This window comes from Melanotaenia boesemani, chromosome 15 (genome assembly GCF_017639745.1).
Source record: "Melanotaenia boesemani isolate fMelBoe1 chromosome 15, fMelBoe1.pri, whole genome shotgun sequence".
NCBI classification, from domain to species: Eukaryota; Metazoa; Chordata; class Actinopteri; order Atheriniformes; family Melanotaeniidae; genus Melanotaenia; species Melanotaenia boesemani.
The window spans coordinates 11,851,384-11,873,008 of NC_055696.1; the positions used below are offsets into that span (position 1 = coordinate 11,851,384).

The window sequence follows — 21,625 nt, forward strand, 5'->3', positions numbered from 1 at the left end:
CACAGAATCTCTGTCATGACTGTAATGACAAGTTTTGTCCACTAGAGGGCGATGTCACCTCTAGAAAAGGGTTCTTCCTCTGTCCGCATTTCTCTATCTGATCTCAGTCGCACAGATTAGCAGCTTTAGAAGAAGATGGTGCAGCAGCGTCTTGACACGCAGGATAAATTTTCTATTAAAGGTTTTCAATCGATCTTAAAAGGCGAGAGAACTGAGGACTAAAAGGGAAAAGTCCATCAAGCAGCGCCAGTGTTTGTCACCCTATGAGGCTGCATGAGTTGCTTGCATGTACATACTTGAATGCTTGTTGAGAGCTTGCCAGGAGCATGTATTTATATCTGATAAGATTTGAATTACGGTGGGATCTTTCCATCCTAACGCCCCAAGACTCTCAAATTCATGTGAAGGATTATCTTAAAAAAAAAGAAAGAAAAAAAACTCATATTAAAGTCAAAGAACTTTACAAAAATCAAAAGTTCTGCTTCAAATGATTTTAGTGTGCACTAAAAAAAAAAAAAGCTCAGTTGTTAACGCACCTGGTTTGAATTTCTTCATCAGAAGAAGCCACCTGAGATGCTGGTGAGTCCCCTGCATGTTGGTGTCATCTCCAGGATCACAGATGTCATGTAGGTTATAAAGGAGTGAGGACATCAACCATGTGTAGCTGATTTAATAAACATTATTTTCAAGCTGTCACACCCATGTCTCCTGAAATGATAACATGAGTTCTGTTTAACATGCCAACTGCCGCATCAGGCTATTTGTTTCAGTGGAATTTGATGAAACTCAAAAATTAACATTAATGCAGTGTCTTGATACCATCAGCATATATTTGTGTGTTCTAAGTTGCCCCTGTTGTTGCACTGAATGTTCTGTGGTGCTCAGCAGCTCATCTGTCAAGTTTAATGTTACCTGAATAAGTAGCTTTCAACTTCAAAAACAGAAGAAATACCAAGAGATTCTTCACTTTATTAAAGAGGCAATCAGCACTGGAAAATGTTATTAAAGAATCACCCTGATTGTATATCATGAACCAAGACATGTGCACACTTTTAGCTGTGGTCACATTTGTGAAATAATGGAAAGAATTTGCTCATAATTAAATGAATCAACAATTCTGGACCAGTATCTCTTCTGTCTGAAGCATCCCCCTTTTTCTTCAGAAGTCAAGACTGTACATGACAGTGTCAAGAGACCCTGTTTCATGATGGATTTTTCTTTCTCCTTTTGAAGCTGTATCAGATCTGGCTTGAACATGGGAGATGGAGACTGCTGCAGGGAAAAAACTGGGACTGGGGTGTGAATCTGAGGTGATGAACGATGAACATGACAGCATGGAGGATGAAGGGAGGGAATAGGATAACAAAGGGGAACTTGGTGGAGAAAAAGCTGGTGGAAATGATGAATCCACATCATAAAAGTAAAAGGAAGGAGAATGGAATCCCAGGCTATGATAACAAATACTAAGGTTTCTCTTGTGTTCTGTGTCAAGTCTAAAGCCATGATCATCACAGATTCATCACCATGGGACTTGAGCTTTTGTTTTTAAACTAATTAAAAACAAAGCTGTTAAAAAAAAAACCTGCTTAATTTACATTTATCTCCAGGGTATATAGACTTGTGTGTACATTGTGTGTCTGTCTGTGTTTAAGTGTAAATGTAAAATACACAAAATGACATTCAGCTAGTTATGTACTTTTTTAATTTATTTATTATGCATATCTTTTTAGACTGTGAGGAAAACCCCTACTCCGAACCTCTACATTAGTCAAACATACTTCAGAGACTGTTGACAGTTAGAAGACAAGCTATCCTGATGCTGTGCAAACTTTGAATTAGAGGGTGTCCTTGGTGTTCTGGGATGTGATGGTGGTCAAGACATTCATGTTATATTTGTGTGAAACATTGTGAGGAAGGAGGAGACAATAAGCTTGTGCTGTTGGTGGAGTTTTTACTGGAGGAAGGATTTTGACTGAAGACAAGGATGTGGGGTTGGGGGGGGGTGGGGTGGGGGGGGGGGGGGGGGGGGCAGGACGTCATGGTATGGAAAACACAGTGGGGGAGTAAAAGAGAGAGGGTGTGTTTTGGATAGACAGACTTGTTGGTATAAAATCCTCCCCCTCTCATGCATGTTCCCATATCTTCTGTGTGTCGTATTTGGAAGGGGTGCAAGTGTATGTGTGTGCATGTATGAGTATTTAAAAGACTACGAGTGTGTGTTAGTGCCCTTAAAGTACAGAGGACTGATAACTCCTCAGGATGGATCAGCTGCTTGTGGTGACTTTAGTGGTGGTGGCTTTCTGCTCTTTAGGGAGCGTGGATTCTTCAGCCTATGACAAGATAGTCAGCCACAGCCGAATACGGGCCAGGAACGAAGGGTAAGAGACAGGGTACAGGAGGCAAGACAGATTCATGTAGAAATAATTTATTTTTGTCTCAGATAACCGATAATATTATCCATCCTGATCATCTTGTTTGTGTTAATGTCAAAATGGATTAACATCATTTGTATTAATGGCAACAAACTGGAAGTTACGTGCCCATGTAAAGTTCTGAGAATATCAGATTTTTAAAAGCTGGTTTTGATTTACACAGAGCACTAAAAACACAATTTGATAATCTGTTAAAATGCAAAAGAATCAGCTAAAGTTACTGAAAATCTTTAACATTTTCAGTTTGCTTAGACACAAACATTTGCATGAAATCTTAAGCTATGTGCAAGTGACACTTTAATTAAATAATGTCATTCTTTTCTCTTTCCCACATGCACTCAACAACTTTGACAACTTTTCATTTATATTCTTGCCTTGTTTAACACATCTGCCTCTCTCCAACCTGCATCTCATCCTTACTCCTCACCCTGCTTATTGCCTTCTTTGTCATCCCCCCCTCACCCTCTCCTCCCTCATTCTACTCCTCTTACAGGCCCAATGTGTGCGCTCTGCAGGAAGTCATAGGATCCAAGAAGAAGTACTTCAGCACATGTAGGAACTGGTACAAACACTCCATCTGTGGCAAGAAGGCGTAAGTCACCACTGAATGGATCTGTTGTGTTTTGTTATTTGAACAGAACCAAAGTGTCCAGCTAAAGTACAAACTTAAACAACCTTCACAAATTCTGCACCTATAAATAACTCTTTTCTAACTATTTTAATAAACACAAGTCTTTGTAGTTTTCACACATTCTTCTTTGCAAATGATACAGTTTTACATCCTCAGTTTTTCTTATATTGAATCTAATACAATATATACTGTAAAATACTCTCATTCTTTGTTCTCATTCAGCCCACCTCTCAAGTTTGGGCATGTTTTCTAACCTGCTGGCACATGACATGCTTCATTGTTAGCCTGATGATGATGCAGATGTTGATCAAAGATGATTGAAGCTGAACTTCCCGCCTAGTATTGTAAAAAAAAAGTCAGATTTTCTTATGCCATGATGTGCAGGATGATTGTATGTATGGAGTGCAAGGCCCAGCTGGAGCTGTTCTGTGAAATAGCATCGCAGAAAAAGTGTACACGCTTCCTCAGCCTCTATCATTAACACAAAAGCTCACACATGTACACACAACAAGATAAATCCACACCTTTTTTTTCAGTCAGCTGGAACACTTGCTGGGTGGTTAAATCTGAAAATGAGGAGATGTGGAGACAATGGACAAAAGAGTGATTGTGCTGTGTTCTTTTCTACCAAAACAGGTCTCTGCTCAGATTAAATTACACAGAACCCCCAGCAATTACTAAAAGCACACAAGATTAGGCAATGTGGAGGTAAATAGCTGCATGTTAATGATCTGCTTCTATCATTCCAAATTAGGTTTCTTGTCCCGTGGATTACTCATATAAAATGAAGATGCATAACCTTCATTTAGGAATATTGAGTCTTGTTTTGTTTTCTTTTTTTCTTTATTAATCTGCATTATAAGCATTTAACGTAAAAGAAAGCGCATGTTTGGTGGCGGGTAGCAGAGGAGTGAGATAAATGATTGTCAAGGAGACCAAAGATTATCTCCTCTGAGAACCATTACTTTTCAGTCAATGTTTAAGTTAAGGCATTAATAAGACCCTGTTAGCATGAAACCTAAAAAAAAGAGTGTGATCAGGTTTAAGCCTTAGGAATTTGCTTGCCTTAAAATAAATTCTCTCACAGCTATGTCTTCCTAAACACTTGCTTGCATTTCTAGCACAAAAAAATGGACATACATAAACTTAAAAGTTGTGCTGAATGATAATTACCCAGTTAATTTTAATTTGCATAGCATGCCATAGTATATATTTCTATTTGATGTATTCACTATATATATATATATACATATATATATATATATATGAATACATTCAAAAGGAATACAGAAGACAGAAATTAAAAAAAGACAAAACCATAAAAATATCACTTCCTTGCTTCCTGTCAGGTGTCATACTGTGGAAATTGATCAGCAGCAGTGGAAGAAATCCACCCTGCAGCTGTGGTTCTGTTTCAGCTGGAATTGGTGTTGATGAGAGATTAGAAAAGGATGTTCCAGTCCACAATGAAGCTGATTGTACTTTGTGTTCACCGAAGGCTGTTGAACCAACAGGCAAATGTCAGAAGAGGTTAAGAGGGTGTATGACTTTTAAAAACCAACAGTAGATGAAAAGATTATCTTCATCTGATCAGAGATCTGGGTCACAGATCATTTTTTTAAATATGTTGGTCCTTTTGCAAGTGAAATGACAAATGAAATAGTGAGGATCTGGTTAAAAGTTTCAGCCAGACTATCGTCCCTTGAGTACAAACTACAAAATGCAACATAAGAAAATGCATTGTAATGACACACATGATTTGAGCTCTTACGTGTCAAGCAAAAACTTCACTTTGATGTGAATTGAACACTTCTAATGGATATAATGGGACCATGGTGACCTTTATATGCCTAAAGAACGGAGATTGAGCTGTTGGAAATTCAGGTGGAAACAATTTTCTTGAGATGTTTCAGACTCATTAAGAAGAGAGAAGAGGATTAAATGGTGAAATTAAAAATATTTAAAGGTGACTTGTAGGTTATAATGTCAGAGAAGTGATCCTCTCCTATGTGTAAAAAAAAGAAGAAAAAATATATCTAAGGGGAATGGTGATGATGAGTATCTAAGCAAACTACATAATACAGGATCTTAAGCCAGAAAACCCCACCTAGTATTTGTGTGTGTGTGTGTGTGTGTGTGTGTGTGTGTGTGTGTGTGTGTGTGTGTGTGTGTGTGTGTGTGTGTGTGTGTGTGTGTGTGTGTGTGTGTGTGTGTGTCCTGTATTTACACATCTGTTCATCTGGGAGCCACATTGAGCTGTAGACACTGCCAGGAGTCTGGTTGCAGTACAGAACTGGCTTGTTCTGTTTCAGGTCTCTGCTGCTTCTATTATCCTGTCAGAATACAGCCAGGGATCGATGACTTCATACTTTTAAAACTGCCAAAGTTGCATGGATATTTATGTTGTTACATTTATGAAAAACTGGAGTAGACACTATGAGTGATTTTTCAGTAATGAGCAGGGCTATTTACACAATAACAGCCAACTGATTAAAGTGGATTAGAGAGGTTTGTCAGAAGCTTTTTAGGAAGTTAAAGGGGAGAAAATGAGTGATGATGGTTTTGTGTCTATGATTAAAGTGATATTCTTTTCCATAATATATCCCCACTGTTCGTTTCTTAAGAGGAAAACATTCTGCAGGAGATTTGGAATCATGGGAAAACAAGTGAACATAAAACAGCAAAGCTGTATAATGAGCTCCAAGGAAACCTCTAAACAAATCTACTTTGCAAACACACTGGCAGCTCCAACTGGAACCCATAATGTGCTCAGGGTTAAAGTCCAGTTAAATTAATTCAAGAGCTCTGTGCCTGTTTCTCTGGTGGATCATTGTTGAGCATCCAGTGTTGACTCACATCCTAATTCATTGCATCTTGGAAGAGGTGTGTTAACCTGGAGGTTTCCCAGTAAAGCTGCATGATTTATACTTCATGGAACCTACACTACTGACTAAATGCTCCCAGTATCAGAATTCTCACAGCTCTTGATATCATCCATTACACAGCAGTAAATTAAACCAGGGATCTGCAAACTTTTTTTTTTTATGTTTTGTACTGACTGAACTCTTGCCACAGGGGGTCAGATGAGAGTTAATATCCAAGGCAACAACTCCACATACATTATAATCAGCATGTCAGTGCAGATGTGCATTATTACAGTTATTTCTCAGCAGCTGTATGTCTGTGAGTCTGATATCAGACACACACAGCATGTTTTCCTTGCACTGGTCAAAACATCACAACACTTTAACTGAAACCAGTCCAGTCTCCAGAAAACATGTAACAGGCATATTTGCCTTCATGTTCAACATGTAGCGGTTCTAAAAATCATGAGATGGAACAATATGTATTCTGTTCATTTTTACAGTGAAGTTTCCATGTTACCTTAATAAAAGAGTAATCTATGAATATTAAAACCTACAAGCTAAACCCATTTATATTAGTTCTAAGTCTAACCATGTGATTTAAATTCCTAATCCTAATCATTTGGCAAGAACAAAGGCATGTCTGATCAACAATGTTGGGTAATGTTATTTCTAAAAGTAACTATTTAGGTTTCACATCACTGCTATTAAAAAGTAATGAGTTTTGTCAGATTGCTCACATCTTGGTAACATTTTTTTGTATACTTTAATTCTTTCAGGGTTAGTGTATAAAGGTCAAATCTACTTCCTGTCATTTTTCAGATTTACAAAGCTCTTCTTTTCATTTTAAAACCTAAATCCATTAAAATGACTTAATGGGTTGTCTACATATTAAGACTTTGTTATTGTACTCCCTCAGTAGTTAGATTAATGACCAAGAGAAAGGCCAAGACACTGGTGCTTACTGTATCAGAATCTACAGCTTGTAATGTAAATCTTTGATTTCCTTAGGGATGTGGGAGCTGCAAGTTTCTGAAAGTTTAACAGACTATGGTGTTATAACGGATGCAGGCAGAGTGGTGTTTAGCTCACTTTGTAGAGCAGCCACCCCGTGCACAGAGGCTATAGGACTATAGGTCCTTAGCGCAGTTGGCTCAGGGTCAAATCCCAATCTGGGGCCCTTTGCTGCATGTCACCTCCCCCTTTGTTTGTTTGTTTTATTTTGCTGCTTGATGCTGGTTAACTCTATTGATGCAAATGTCTTTGGTTAGTTATCCAAGTCTGTTGCAGGGTCACTCAATTCAGTCCCACGAGGGTCGCAGTCCTTCAGGTTTTCCGTGTATCCCTGCTCCACACCTGACTGAAATGAAATAAATCAAATAGTCTACAATGTTCTGCACAATGACTCATTATTTTGAGTCAGGTGTGTTGGAGCAGGAAGACAATGAAAACCTGAGGAGCCCTGATCTACTGGGTGTTGAGCGCTCTCTTCCATGGAGTGGGTATTTTTTCCTTCTGTTTGGTTGCTTTGTAAGACTTTTCTAAATAAAAAAAAAAAACCTTTTATTTTGATTAGCACATTGCTTCATTATGAACTGATTTTGATAAGCCTTTTTCCATTTTCACTAACCTCAGTCCAAGCGGTCGTCACCCTCTCACATTTCACAGGCTGTTTTCTTTCCCTCCCAGTTTGTGCTGTTCAGTTGATCTGGCTCTTTTCTTTTGTCCTCAAACTGCATTACATTCATGTTGGATTCTTATTCTGTTTGACTTTTGTTTATAATGTTGCCAAAATATTGGAACATAATGCTGAATGGGTTCTGAAGAAACAAAGAAATCATTCTCTTCTTTTTTAACAGTGAGCATCTGGAAAAAATGAGTTCTTTTTTAGATTTTTCAGCAATCCTTTCAGCCAATCACAGATCTAACATTTTTTGCACTTTTTTGACAGTACAGTCATATATGAATGTTGCCCTGGGTACATGAAGCTGGAAGGCATGAAAGGATGCCCTGCAGGTGGGTCCCAATCTGGTCACATTATAATAATCTGTATAGTATCCTTTTTTCTCCTTAACTAAAATTCATTCTGCTCCTCCTAGTGGCTCCCATTGACCATGTATATGGCACGTTGGGGCTGGTAAAGGCCACAACCACACAGCAATACTCTGACATGTCCAAGCTGAGAGAGGAAATAGAGGGCGAGGGCTCCTTCACCATGTTTGCACCAAGCAATGATGCCTGGGATAACTTGGATGCTGTGAGAACACAGAGGCTTAAATGTTTACAGACATGTATATTTCCAGTCATAACACTGGAAACAGATTAGCTGCTTTTTTAATTTTGTCATTTCCATAGACTGTACGGTCTGCTCTGGTGAGCAATGTGAACATCGAGCTTTACAATGCTCTTCACTTCCACATGGTGAACCGCCGTCTTCTGACCAAAGACATGAAGAATGGCATGACTGTCACTTCCATGTACGATAACCAGGGGCTTTTCATCAACCACTACTCAAATGGGGTGGGTCCATGCAGCATTTAGATAAGCACTATACTGTAATTACTTCTTAACACTTTTTGTATTGACTTGAGAACAAATTTCCTCCCTGTGAAGGTTGTCACAGTGAACTGTGCCAGGATCATCCATGGTAACCAGATGGCCACAAACGGTGTGGTGCATGTCATCGATCGGGCAATCAGTGGTGTTGGTAATACCATCAAGGACATCCTGGATTCTAACGATGACCTGTCCTCATTCAGTGTATGTAAAGTCTGGCTTCTAAAAATGGGTTATTTAATTTTAGAAAAGCAGACAAATGACATCAGTTGTTAAATACAATGTAGCATCACTCATGACGACATGCTGCATGCAAGACACAAAGTTCTCTCTCTCTCTCTCTCTCGCTCTCTCTCTCTCTCTCTCCTGTTTTTTTAGGCTGCAGCAATAGCTTCTGGTGTGATGGACAAGCTGGAAAAGCCTGGTCAATTTACTTTGTTCGCTCCAACAAATGAAGCTTTTGACAAACTGAGCCCAGGCCGCTTGGAGCGTATCATGGAAGACAAGGATGTCATTGCAGGTACATACATGATGCATGAATGATGAAATGCACTAATATGTCTATTGTCTCTCCTAGAAGATGTCCAAATGAGTCTGAAGCTCATGCTCTTTCCTGTAGCACAACCAATGTTTTTTTTTTGTGTGTGTGTGTGTGTTTGTTTGTTTGTTTGTTTTATTTTTTTTATTATTTTTTTTTATGTGATTGTTTGACGCTTTGGATGGTTTGCCATCAAGATATTCATGTTCCTTTAATGATAAACGCTCACTTCGGTTTTAGCGACAAGATCCTAAGAACTTAAGTATGTTACTTGGTATAAGTTATTAGATAGATGACCAAATGTCAGAACAGAACAGTGTCTGTTTTAGTTGCTCTTGCCCTAGCTGGAACTGCCCCATTATTTTACTGTGATTTAAAAGCATACCACAAAAACATACACAACAAAACCCCTCAAAGTCTATGTTTCTCTGACATAATGTTTGTTTTGGCTAGTGGAGGTGGTTGCTTCATATCACCCTTTTACAACCAACCATTTGCTCTGCTGTTAGTATTTTGAAGGAAAATTGTGGTAGAAACATGGCCAGCAGTCAGCACAGGTCAAATAAATTCACATTTTTAAAAAGGCAGAGATATGTTTACTAAAGGTGTAACAAAACATAGATGATCTATGATACCTGTGGCCACCTGCACAAATAAAACCTGGAATTTAACATGATAAACAAAACACAGCCTTTTACTGGACTGGCTACCTACTGAGCGTACATCCTGTTTCTCAGGTGATGACAGCTGGAATAAGCTTCAGCCCCTCGTGTGACCCTGAATTGTGTTAAGCAGGTATACAAATGGATAGACGGAAACATAATGTTTAATCCTTTAAGTCCTACTTCGTTGCAGGCAACACAAAATACCCCTTATCATTCATATTATGATACTTAATAAGTTAAACTGAATGCCAACATGTTGCCACTTTAGCTAGTCCCAGCTGTGTCTAGTAGACACAGTAGCCATGAACATATTGACATGCCTCTGTGCAACTTTGCACAGGTGCTATAAGGAATATAGAAGCACAGTTAATCTGCCATGCCAGAGGACTCCCCCTTGCTTCACAGCTGGCCAGCATTCATCACATTAAAGTTGTATATGAAATACCAGAAAGCTTAGGTCATGATCCACACAACACAGTTGCACACAGTAAAAAGTGCTCCAAATCCAGTTAATACTGTTCTTACATGCTTATTTCATGGTGGACTACTTCTTACATATTTTGTTTTGGAAGCACTGATGAGAAGGAGGGAGATATTTGACCCACGCTCACTTGCACTTCCAGTTAAAAGCTTGGACACACTTTCCCATTAGATTTAATGCAGATGCAAAAAAACAAAAACACATACATGCAAGTTTTGGTTTTTGCCTATGGGGATTCTTAGGAGATAGGTTGTATGGTTAGTTCTTTTTTATGCGTGAGAAAAAAGGACAAATGAGATGTGCATATTGTCAGCAGCTGCAAACCTCATGGTTTCAGCACAGTCAGGTTTTACATCTGATGTTTAGCACACTCGATTTCATCTGTTTGAAACAGGCAGAAACTGATCATCATACCATGCCTGCAAGACTGCACAAGATCCAGACAACCAGTTGATTTACAAACGTCACTGAGTGCAGCTAAACATCTTTTGTTGTTTAAATAAATTTAGCATTCACCTAATGAGAATAGTGCCGATAATTGATGAATTAAAAGCAAACCACAGAAACTGAACTTTGCATATTCCTACAAAGGAAACATAGGATCTGTATATTTGCTGAGGCTGTAGAATGAGTATGATGGCAGTCTAATAAGTGTGTAGCTTCCTGTGAGAGTGCAATAAACTTCTGACAAATTATCTGAAATATAACAGTTTTTACTGACCAGCCATGTTTAAACATTCATCAAAGGGAAGATAATATCTTTGGAGGATTGGGGCAATGGTGTTATTTGGCCTGCAGCACAATATTTATTTTTATAGGTTTTGAGAGTTTTTCCATGAGACCAAAGCAGTATTTTTGTTTGCCTTTTTGGGATTCATTGGTTGATGTGCAAATGTTAACAGAAGTGGCTAATAGCATACCAAAGGCCCAAAAATAACCACTGGTAACCACAAGTATCCATTCTAATCATGTTTCATTTTGTGTTTCTTTGACCAAATCCCTCAGCCCTGGTGAATTACCACCTGCTGAACAGTGTTCAGTGCGCAGAAGCAATCATGGCAGGATCAGTGTATGAGACAGCGGAGGGCAGCACCATCGAGATCGGCTGTGATGGTGACAGTCTGACTGTCAATGGCATCAAGATGGTGCTGAAGAAGGACATTGTAACCACAAATGGTGTCATTCATCTCATAGACCAGGTGCTCATCCCTAATTCAGGTAAAGCATATCTTGAATTTGTTTTATTAATGTGGCTGTACTGTTTCTCTGTGGTCATTAGTGTTTCATGTTTGTGTGATATCACATCAGCCAAGGAAGTTATGGAGCTGATGGGACAGTCCCAGAGCTTATTTGGCGACATGGTGTCTGAACTGGGCTTAGCAGCTGACCTTGGTGCACAGACAGAGTACACACTCCTCGCTCCCTTCAACAGCATCTTCACTGGTGAGCTGAAATAGGTTCTTACAGTTTGAAAATACACAGGAAATATTTGAACTGGTCTGACATGTAATTTACCCCATTTAAATTGAAATCTGTGACTTTCTGTGTATTGGTCAGATGAGGTCATGTCAATAGACCAGAGCCTCCTGAGAATCATTTTGGAAAACCACATCTTGAAGCTGAAAGTCACACTGAGTGAGCTTTACAACGGACAGCTGCTGGAAACGTTCGCTGGCACACTCCTCAGAGTCTTCATTTACCGCACTGTGAGATCTGTTTGTGTCTGTATTATTATCAGAGTCAAATGGAGTGAAGACAAAAAGATAAATTAAAGTTTAAACACTATGGCAAGCAACAGTTTCCACACCGGAACTCTGGTATAGATTACTAGGCCTCAAAGCAAGTGTTAACATTATTTTATTCTTTTAGCTGTAAACAAATGTAAAACAGCTAATTAGTCTAACTCGTGGCAGATGAAATGTGTTTTTGCTCAGGTGGTTTAGATATTACAATCAGCTGGGATTAATTTATTCACAGGAACACATTGTTCTGTTTCACTGATTGTGATCAAAGAGGATCATGCGAGAGCATTCTTTCATCAAATAAACTGTTTTCATATTTGACCTACGAATTTTAGACCTGTCTGAATGTTCCTCTGTTGACAGGCTGTGTGCATAGAAAGTGCATGTATGGTGCAAGGCAGTAAGGAGGGAAACAATGGGGCCCTCCATCTTGTGAGGTCCCTCATCAAACCGGCTGACAAAACAATCTACGAGTATTTGATTGCTGATGGGAGGTTCAAGTAAGAATGACATCTTAGTTTATTACTGTTTTTAATGTTTTTGCTTGATCATTGATTGATATCAAGGGTTCTAATTACTTATGTATTTGCTATTTTAATTAAAACATTTGACAAAGTTCATACTTTATAACATTTGAAGGAAATAAAGTGAGATCTTCCTCTTGCAGGTGAAAACTTGTAAGCAGTGAAACACCATTTTTAAATTCATCATACTCAGGGTTTGTGCAGCTGCAGCATTATGTGGTCTAATAAGACCTGTACCTCATGTTAACAGCTTTTTAACCCATAAGAGCCCAACGTGACATATATGGAACATACAGATTTGGAGACATTTTGCTTCAATTTATGATATAAACTTAGCTCAAAATCCTGTTTAACACAATCTGATACTTGTCTTCTGTCCCCTAATAGATGCCCACAAGTGGAAAATCACATATAATATTTTTAATATATCACATGGTAATAAATGGTAGATATCCCTCCCCAAAAAATGTTTTTTTTTTTTTGGTTCATTTTGTTAAAGGGCCAAATAAAGACCTCATGTTAAAAAAATTGGACTTTTCTTACCATTTTTTCATGGGTCGGGCCTTAATGGGTTAAATTTATTTTAATTATGAACCGCATCCAATTTATCATATTAATGAACCCAAAGACTTAACAATCTGCCTTGCTCATAGTGCTTATTTCCTGTCTTTGTTCATATTCAAATTAATTCAGGATTTTCTTGTCACTGATGGAGACAGCAGAGCTGCTGGATCTGTTGAAGCAGGAAGGCTCCTATACCGTCTTTGCACCAACTGATGAGGCCTTTGATGGGCTCAATAAAGAGGACTTAGCTTTGCTAAGAGGTAAGCTCTTGAAAGAAATCCTACCATACATCTCTCTTTTGATTAGCTGATTTGTTCCGTTGTGAGATTATGTGATGCAGGGATGAGGAAAATAATCAAGAGTCATAGGTCTCCTGCATGAAATCATTGCTGTTTTGTGTTCTCATTGTCAGGTGATCTAAATGCTTTGAGAACCATCCTTCTCTATCACTTCAGTAATGGCATCTTCATCAATGGAGGATTAGAGAGAGGAGTTATCAATCTGCTCAAAACCTTGCAGGGTAACAACCTGCAAGTTAAATATGTAAGAAATCAATATTATCTATGTTTGTGTGTATTTGTCTTTAAAATAAAAAATGTTATGAATGGATGACTGTTTTTATCATGCAGGGGTGGCATCATACAGGAAATACCTGTAGTGGTGCTTGGAAATTTTCTAACCCAATGTTTTCCAGAAAAATACTCTACTTTTCTGTAAACCACAAAGACTACAATTTATAAACATGACCCTGAAGTTGTCCCTTGAAGGTGTTTCCTTTAAGGGAGTCTTGTTATTGTGCAGTCTTTATGGATGCACATACAAAACTTGTGAGACTTGAACTCAAACTTTTATCTAAGTACTAAAGCTAGAAAATATCCAGCAATCTTTGGAGAGCAGCCAAAAGTAATAAAACCTGATTTCCTGCCACTTCCATCAACGCCTACTGTTGGTGTTCGTCCCCCCTCCCTACCCACCTCTCACCCAGTTCTTTCAACCTGCCATTTATCTCTTTGTCTGCTTTGTTCCTGCTCACTTTTGCTCTCTCATTTACTCTGCTACTCAGCTATTAGGTCATCAGTCAAGGTCCTGTCAGGCCTGCAGGATATCCTTGACAGACAAACGAAAGCACAAAAGGGAGTGTGTGCTGTTCAGACTGATCAGTTAAAAGCAATGGGCACTGAATAATACAGATCTGTGCTTAGTTTCTGAAAAATCTTGTGGCTCATTTTGATTTTGTAGGGAGGATAAGAGGAGGCAAAGGAGAAGTGAAGCTTATCTCTTATTTACACAGTGTGGACAGAATTTCAACCTTTAATCACCCCCCTAAAGACATTTGTCTTATCCTGACTGGAGTTATATAGTTTTCACTTCTTTACACTAATTAAACACACACATTGGCTTCCTTTTTAAATTTTACCTGAACTCTAAAGCTTGTATAAGCTTGTTTTGATGTATTGTGGTTTATCAGCAATTCAATTTAATGTTAAAATATTTTTTTGTTTTTAGGAAATAGGGATTAACATTAAAACTGTAGAAATTTGCATTCCTTTTTTTGTCTCTAAGGTGAACAACTCTATCCATGTCAACTCAGTGGACGTGCCAGAAAGTGACCTGATGGCAAAGAATGGCGTCATCCATGTGGTGAAGAATGTTCTCTATCCTGGTGGTGAGAACAGCATCCATTACCGGACTTTCATGTAATCTGTACTCTGTTCAGGAATCCTGTTTGTTCTTTTGATATGACATGTGATGCATATACTTACAGACCTTCCTGTGGGCCGTCAGGACCTCCTGGTTCTGCTTAAGAAGCTGATTAAGTACATCCAGATAAAGGTAGTGAAAGAAAAAGCTTAAGAATGTAAATGTGAGAAAAATGTTTTTTCTTTACATTTTTCATATTTTTTGTCAAATAGATTTAATTCGGTCATCATTTCTGTTCCTTAGTATCTTTCTGGATTTTCTTATACTGAGATCCCACTCACCTTCATCAGTAAGTTTCCTTTCTGGTGTTATTACTGTGTGGTGTGTGAACATTATATCATCTGCAACAAGTCAATTTTAATCTCATGACTTCACAGAGAGAACGGTCACAACTCATTACATTGAAGGTAAGACCAATAATGACTGAAAGATTTAAATCCGCCTTGCTTTAAGTATGGCTCTGTTATTAGTTGGGATTTTATTATATTTATATTATGACTGCCTGTAAAAGGGAGGTACATCCTGCAACTACATGAGTGTCATCATCCCATCAGGACCCCTGCTCTATGTTTTTTTGATCTTTGAAAATGTTCTCTCACTGCTGCCTAAGTCCACTTGAACCTCAAGGGATATCTAATTATGTCCTTTGGGATGAGGTAATTAATCTTTCAAAGCATAGCCGAGTCAGAGACCATGGAGGAGACTTGGATGTTGCTTTCTTCAGCTGGAGCTGAGTTCAGTACTCCCTACCAATCGGGATTCGCTTTGACATACTGAGTAACATGAGAGAAATGTAGTCTTCAATGGTAATTAGGAACATAACATGAACTCCATAGCTGGAGCTCCAGGTCTTCAGGGATTTTCATTTTCGGGTTTTTAGAATTTAATACCATGCATGAAACTTAGATGTCTACTTTTTATCGTTTTTGGCTCCAATGCACTCATTCTCCAGGCCACCGATCTTTCATCAAACCAAAGAAGGTAAAAAGGAGAAGTGTTATTTGTCTCATCCACTTGTTATAGTTCAAATAGGAGACATAATATTTACTATTTCTCAAAAGGATGTGTACAGGAGAGGTAATAATTGGATGCTGCTTCACATTACACTTTTTATCATGCAATATTATATGAGTATGAAGTGCTGCAGTAGAAGTGCTGAAAAATATAGAAACCCTCAAACTGAAAATCCATAAAACCTTCTGATAATAGTCAAATTGTAGAATGGACTACTTTAATTAATTTATCCTCAATAGAAAGACTGGCCCATATTTATATAAACTTTACACTTAAGCTTTATACAAATGACTAAATGATGTTATTTGAAAGAGAAGACACAACTCTGGCTTTGGTTACCAGTCTGGGCCATGTTTCAAGAGACCTCGGGCTAAAGATTAAAAGACCTCCCATACAAACACCCATCTGTCAGCATCATCTCTTTAAGGCCTGTGTACACACTGTCAAACAAAAGAAAAAAATCATCAAAGAGATGAAACGTTACAGAAATAAAGTAAAATAATACTCTTGACAGACATTCCTGTTTATACTGATTTAAAATGGGATTTAAACATTTCATAGAAATATCTATTGGCAAATGAGAACACATTAACATGAGAACATATGAAGTTATTCACACGTTTCATTCTCTGTAACTTTTAAACTAGCAGTCAGCAGTTTTTAAACAGTGACTAGAGTAACTGATAACTATTAAAAATACAGTTGTCCTTCACCATGAGTCACTGAAAGAGGGAATGGACTGTCTACAGAAAACAGCTTCCTAGACCATGAAAGGTAATTGCAGTAGTTAATAAAGCCTTTCCTGTTTCAGTGGTGCAATCTAGTCCTGCTTTTTCCTTATATTTGTTCCACTAGTTGTTCTTAATTAGTTCCATAACAGCCCGGGCAACTTTTTTCTCATTCACAGAGTATTACCAAACTACCCATATTAGATTCCAACAGCAGCCACTGAGAAATGTTTACTTATAAACAAGGTCCTCATACGTATGCTGGAGGTGAGCCAGACAGGGTATGAGAAGTTAACAGTTCTGGACATAGAAATATTACCAACCATGTAGGAAGTTAGTGTGATGATGCTGCATGAATGCTGCATTTTGATCAAGAACATGGCAGTGTTGACGTAGAGCAGCATATAGAAGAACATTACATGTTGCATTCATTTGCAACTGGGCATCTGAGGTTTACCTTGGTAAAGGTGACAGTAGGGATACATCTTCATTACCAGGTTTGTCAAATGGCATTTCTTTTACAAAAGTCTTATTTTGGAGTTCTGTCAAATGTCGAAATGAGTTTTGTTGGTTAAATATAACTTTCCTCTCTGATGTTCTCTATGCACTCATAAGCTCTCCCTCTTTTTAGGTCCTGAGACGAAAGTGATCAGAGTCATTGAAAAGCCATCTGTCACCAAGGTTGTTGAGGGGTTGCCAAGCACCACTGTAACAAGGGTCATAGAAAAACCAACAGTCACAAGGAAGGTGGTTGTTGAGGCTGAGCCTGTGGTTACCACGGTAACAAGAGTTATCAAGGGACAGCCGTCTGTTACTAAAGTTACAAGAGTTATCAGTGGTGAGCTACAAACACTTTCAGATAATACTGAAATCATTCATATTGTAGATGCTAATGATGAGTTGAAAACACTGGACCTAACATAGCTTTCAGTCTATTTGCTGACTTGGTGCCTTCTACTGCAGGTACAGAAGTTGATGCAGAGACAAAGACGATTACAGGTAAGTTTCTGTAACACAGATTTACAAAACAAATTCTTTCAATGCATGATATTCTAGATTTTACATGCATCTTTTCAGCTCTTTTAACAAATGCATCCATGGTCCTGTTAATTACTGAGCATATTCATCTGATGTGACCACACATGGTGACCACGCTTTTTGCCTTTAGAAACATTTCTGTACAGGTTAAACTCACTCCAGTATTTGATCCAGTTTCCTGAATGATATTTCTAAGTAACCATGAAAAACAAAAATGTTGACAGAAGTCATTGTAATATTTCTGCATTTTAAAAGCTTAATACCTTTGACTGCCAACTAAGTAACAAGCCTCCCATGCCATTGTCTCCAATATTAATTAGTTAGATGTGAATTATGCCAAACTGTTTTTTCAGGTGAAAACATCAGCACACTAATAGCACATGCAGACTAGAAACCTTTTTTGCATTTATCAAAAAGAAAAAAACAAAAACAAAACATTTAACACTTTGGACCACCTCGATTTAAAGCATTCCAAGATCCTTATGGTTTCCATGGGCTCATAAGGATGCCACAGATAAGCAAGAATGCTTTTTACAGTCTGTCTTCTGGAATAAGCACATTTAACTAGATAAAAATGCATTAAAGGTCCCATATTATGCATTTATTACATTATTATAACCCCAAATTCAGCCTTGGTCCTTAATTTCAGCCGTTCCAAAAGTGGCTCCAGTGAGCTCTAATGATAACGGGCTGTTTCTGTGTCTGAACCTTTAAATGAGTGGTGCCTGTCCACGCCCCTCTCTGGGAGAGGACCTGGCTTTCGCTGGCACCTGCTCTATGATGTTAAAGGGCAGGTTCAGCTAGCCTAGGGCAGTCAATGACAGTATTCGCTACCAGGGGCAGTGGTGATTTCACTTTGTGAGGTCACAAAGGTAAAAATATCTGACTCACCCATTTGAGAGAGCAAGTGAGAGAGGAAACAGAATTTTCTCATTATTGGGCCTCATACACAGACTATGAGTGTCAGACACATATGACTGTTAGAAAACCTTTAGAAAGTGGATTTTGCATAATATGGGACCTTTAAAGTGTTTCTACAGGCTTTTCTACTCGCTGTGGTACACCATGATTTAGATGTCTGTTCTCACCACTTCATCCCACTGTCCATGTTCTTGCCTCTCAGACAAGAATGCCATTGTTACCCATACTCTATCTAATCTAGATGTAATGTGTATGTGTGTGCAGTGTGCAAATTATAATGTGCTATTTTGGGGTAAGTTCAGTTCACACTGTTGGACTATATTTAGGACCAAGACCATTGTAAGCTGATTTCTGGTGTCTAGGACTTTAGTATATGAGCTAGGATCAACAATTTGCTGTTTTTCTGAGCTGAACCATCCCTTACATGTGCATGTTTACTTCGCGCCTGTGCTTTTGCGTACAAATGTCAGTGTGTTTGTCTTTTCATCAATGCTGCACATTTCTGCTTGGCTTTGTGTTGGTGGTGGCGGAGGAGGTTTGTTATCAGGTGTTTGTGCCTGTTAGTCTGTCCGTGTATCAGTCAGTACAGTTGCTAAGTCGTTAAGTGACTTTCAACACCCTTCTCCGCTGCCCATCTGAAGGTGGAACCGGACACATCACGGTCAACGAGCCTCAGATCATTGAGGGTAGGGTGTCCTTATATGAATACTCTATAACCAACAGGTTTATTTTTTATCTGTTTTTTTCTTTTGACCATGAAATAAAAGTGTTTGTGAATCTGTATTTCATGTGCAAGATAACTGACTACCTCATAGTGGGAGAGAGAAAGGGATGCATTTTTAACACTGTTGTAATGCCACTTTTTTGTACGTAACATTCAGTCCCAGATTTCTCTAAGATAACCACCTTCCGTGGAGATCCTGATCTGATCAGCAAGGAATCGGAGAAAATTACTAAAATGATTCAAGGTGAATTTGCATTTCTGGAGGCGTTGCATGGATTTTGTGACATATATGTACCTGGATGACTGACAGCATTGTCCTTATTTCACAGGAGGAGGTAGACTTGCTGCTGCTAGGAAAGCACCAGGTAAGAACATGATTAGTGGACAACATGAACATGATTTTGTCAAGTCAACAGAAGTTAAATCACAAAGTGCAATTTGTTTTTACTTTTGCATTTACCCATTTGAGCCTTTTCAGGATCAATTTTTGTCCTCCTTGACATGCTTTGCCCTTGTATTCTTACAGTTGGCATTAGGAGAAGAGCAAGGCTGGCTAGACGTCATCACAAGCCAAGGGAGTAAAGCCAGAGGAAAAAAAAATACAAAGACTGAATGCATGCCCAGCACTTCTGGACAAGTGTTGGTGTTTTAAAAGATTGTGGACTGATAGAGAGGGACCAAAACAATCGAGTGATTTCTTTGCTCTGTCTGAATCATACTGTGTGTGCTAGGCATGATGTGTTACGGTTATGAAATGGAATTAAAATACCCTTCATGTAAGAAATATTGGTGGGTAAATATGGGTCAAATGTGAGACATATTTGAAAGGTTTTCTCTGAGTTTGCTCTTTTTAAGCATGTCATTTTCTAAATAGACTCGGTTGGAGGACTTTAATATGCTTTTTATGGTGCTTGTATTCTATACAGGGGATGCATTTTGATGAATGCAATAAATTGTTTTGCTACCATTATGCTGTACTGTACCCCTGTAAATTATCACATGATAATTAAAAGATACATTTAATTCTTTTTCCAGTTTTTCTGGCTACTTTTAATTAAGAAAATCCTTGCTTTTGAATATTACACATCAAAACACATAGACACATAGAAACCAAGTTTCCTAATAATGTTTATGACTGTAAAACATGCATGGAGTTAAAATGATGACTTGTTACTTGTTTTTCCATGTTTTAATATATTTGTTTTTCATCATATTAAAGGTCTTTCCTTATTTGTACTTGCCTCTAATATATTAAACTATAATTTTACAATAGTACCAAGTCCTGATTAACTTCTACCAACACATTCATATGCATTAAAGCAAGGATAGAAAAATATTATTTGTGAAGTAGTAACATTTGTGTGCAAAAATTGTTACTTTATCATTAAGGAAATTCATATTGTTTTGTTTTTTTTCAGATGGCGCATAAGTATATATGTGCCCTGAACTGTAGCTTTAATATTTTTTCTTTGTAATGAGTGAGAAATTGTGATGCATATCCATGTTTAAACTAATTTTAAGTTTTAACATAAAGCCATATTTAACTTACCTGCCACAGTTCACCTTATAAATGTAACTATAATGGGTTATTCAGTGTATTCCCATTGGATTTTTCTTATTTTGTCTTTTAAAAATAGTGTCACTGTTTAAACATCATGCATTTCTCGGAATATTACCACATATTAATTGTATGAGTGTGTCAGGCTAATTTCTTCTGCAAATATGTCATTGATTCTGAGTAGCCAACATTGGTCCCATATAAATTCAATGCTCCTCATTTGTTAGAATCATTCAAACACTTTTGTAATCAAAACATTTTGTGCCAATTTTGGTTTTCATCTCTTGATCAAGTGTTGACAGTGTGGTGAGACTTTGCTCTTAAATGCTGCATTCAAATGCATGCCAGATCTGATGAATTGTGTAATAGTCAAACAATGTACTGTTGTTGCAAGAACACATTCATGCACATGTATGTATTATTACAATGATGCAAATCTGTTGGGCCCCTTTAAAAACAAACATTCCAAAATATGAATTTATTGAACAGTGCTTTAAAATATGTACAATATTTATGTGGGAATAAGTATCTATTTATACAACTTCTTGCATTCTAGTTTTCCAGCACTGAAAAAGGGCTTTATCCCTTCCCAGTGTTTCTTTTCTTTAAATCACAGTGCCAGACAGCTTTGCTGTCAGTCCTCCAACTCTAAATTAAAACCAGCCGACCATAGCAGGGAACCCAAAATTTATGGAGCTCGAGGGGAGTCTCTTCAGAGACAAGCGCAAAGTGCCAACCAGGATTCAAAACATGATCGATGAACTGTGACAAAGAAGCTTTCCAACCAACTCTGAACAAGCCACTTCAGCTAATCTGAGATTCTGCATTTCTATTTTGCATGTCATAATGAGTTTTGTCAAAAGACAGATATGCAAACACATCTGCAGGTGTCTTTTGCCTTCTTTTTATTAATCGTTTCCTTTTTTTTTGTTTTGTGTTTTTTT

The 21,625-nt window shown here is 38.0% G+C and overlaps 1 protein-coding gene across 2 annotated transcripts; it reads left to right on the forward strand.

The window, feature by feature from the left end:
• The first annotated feature begins 2,130 nt into the window (after window positions 1-2,130).
• LOC121654800 (periostin-like) lies at window positions 2,131-20,357 on the forward strand. 2 transcript variants are annotated; one of them, XM_042009103.1, is made up of 23 exons: window positions 2,132-2,378; window positions 2,926-3,024; window positions 7,879-7,943; window positions 8,027-8,184; window positions 8,283-8,447; window positions 8,541-8,687; window positions 8,862-9,003; window positions 11,173-11,385; window positions 11,476-11,610; window positions 11,725-11,873; window positions 12,273-12,409; window positions 13,127-13,257; window positions 13,410-13,540; window positions 14,561-14,663; window positions 14,763-14,830; window positions 14,942-14,987; window positions 15,076-15,105; window positions 17,072-17,278; window positions 17,404-17,439; window positions 19,041-19,085; window positions 19,281-19,367; window positions 19,453-19,488; window positions 19,650-20,357. In XM_042009103.1, the coding sequence occupies exons 1-23, from the start codon at window positions 2,260-2,262 to the stop codon at window positions 19,703-19,705; spliced, it is 2,505 nt and encodes an 834-aa protein (XP_041865037.1). In that variant the 5' UTR covers window positions 2,132-2,259; the 3' UTR covers window positions 19,706-20,357. The 2 variants fall into 2 exon arrangements, with proteins under 2 accessions (XP_041865038.1, XP_041865037.1); XM_042009104.1 differs by lacking the exon at window positions 19,041-19,085 and having other exon boundaries at window positions 2,131-2,378.
• The last annotated feature ends 1,268 nt before the right edge of the window (window positions 20,358-21,625 follow it).

Bases quoted from the DNA above. Each gene is read 5' to 3' on its own strand.
- LOC121654800 (XM_042009103.1), top strand. From the start codon at position 2,260: ATGGATCAGCTGCTTGTGGTGACTTTAGTGGTGGTGGCTTTCTGCTCT. The intron at 11,874-12,272 runs GTGAGATCTGTT...CTCTGTTGACAG, and splicing joins GAGTCTTCATTTACCGCACT to GCTGTGTGCATAGAAAGTGC. The intron at 19,368-19,452 runs GTGAATTTGCAT...CTTATTTCACAG, and splicing joins AATTACTAAAATGATTCAAG to GAGGAGGTAGACTTGCTGCT.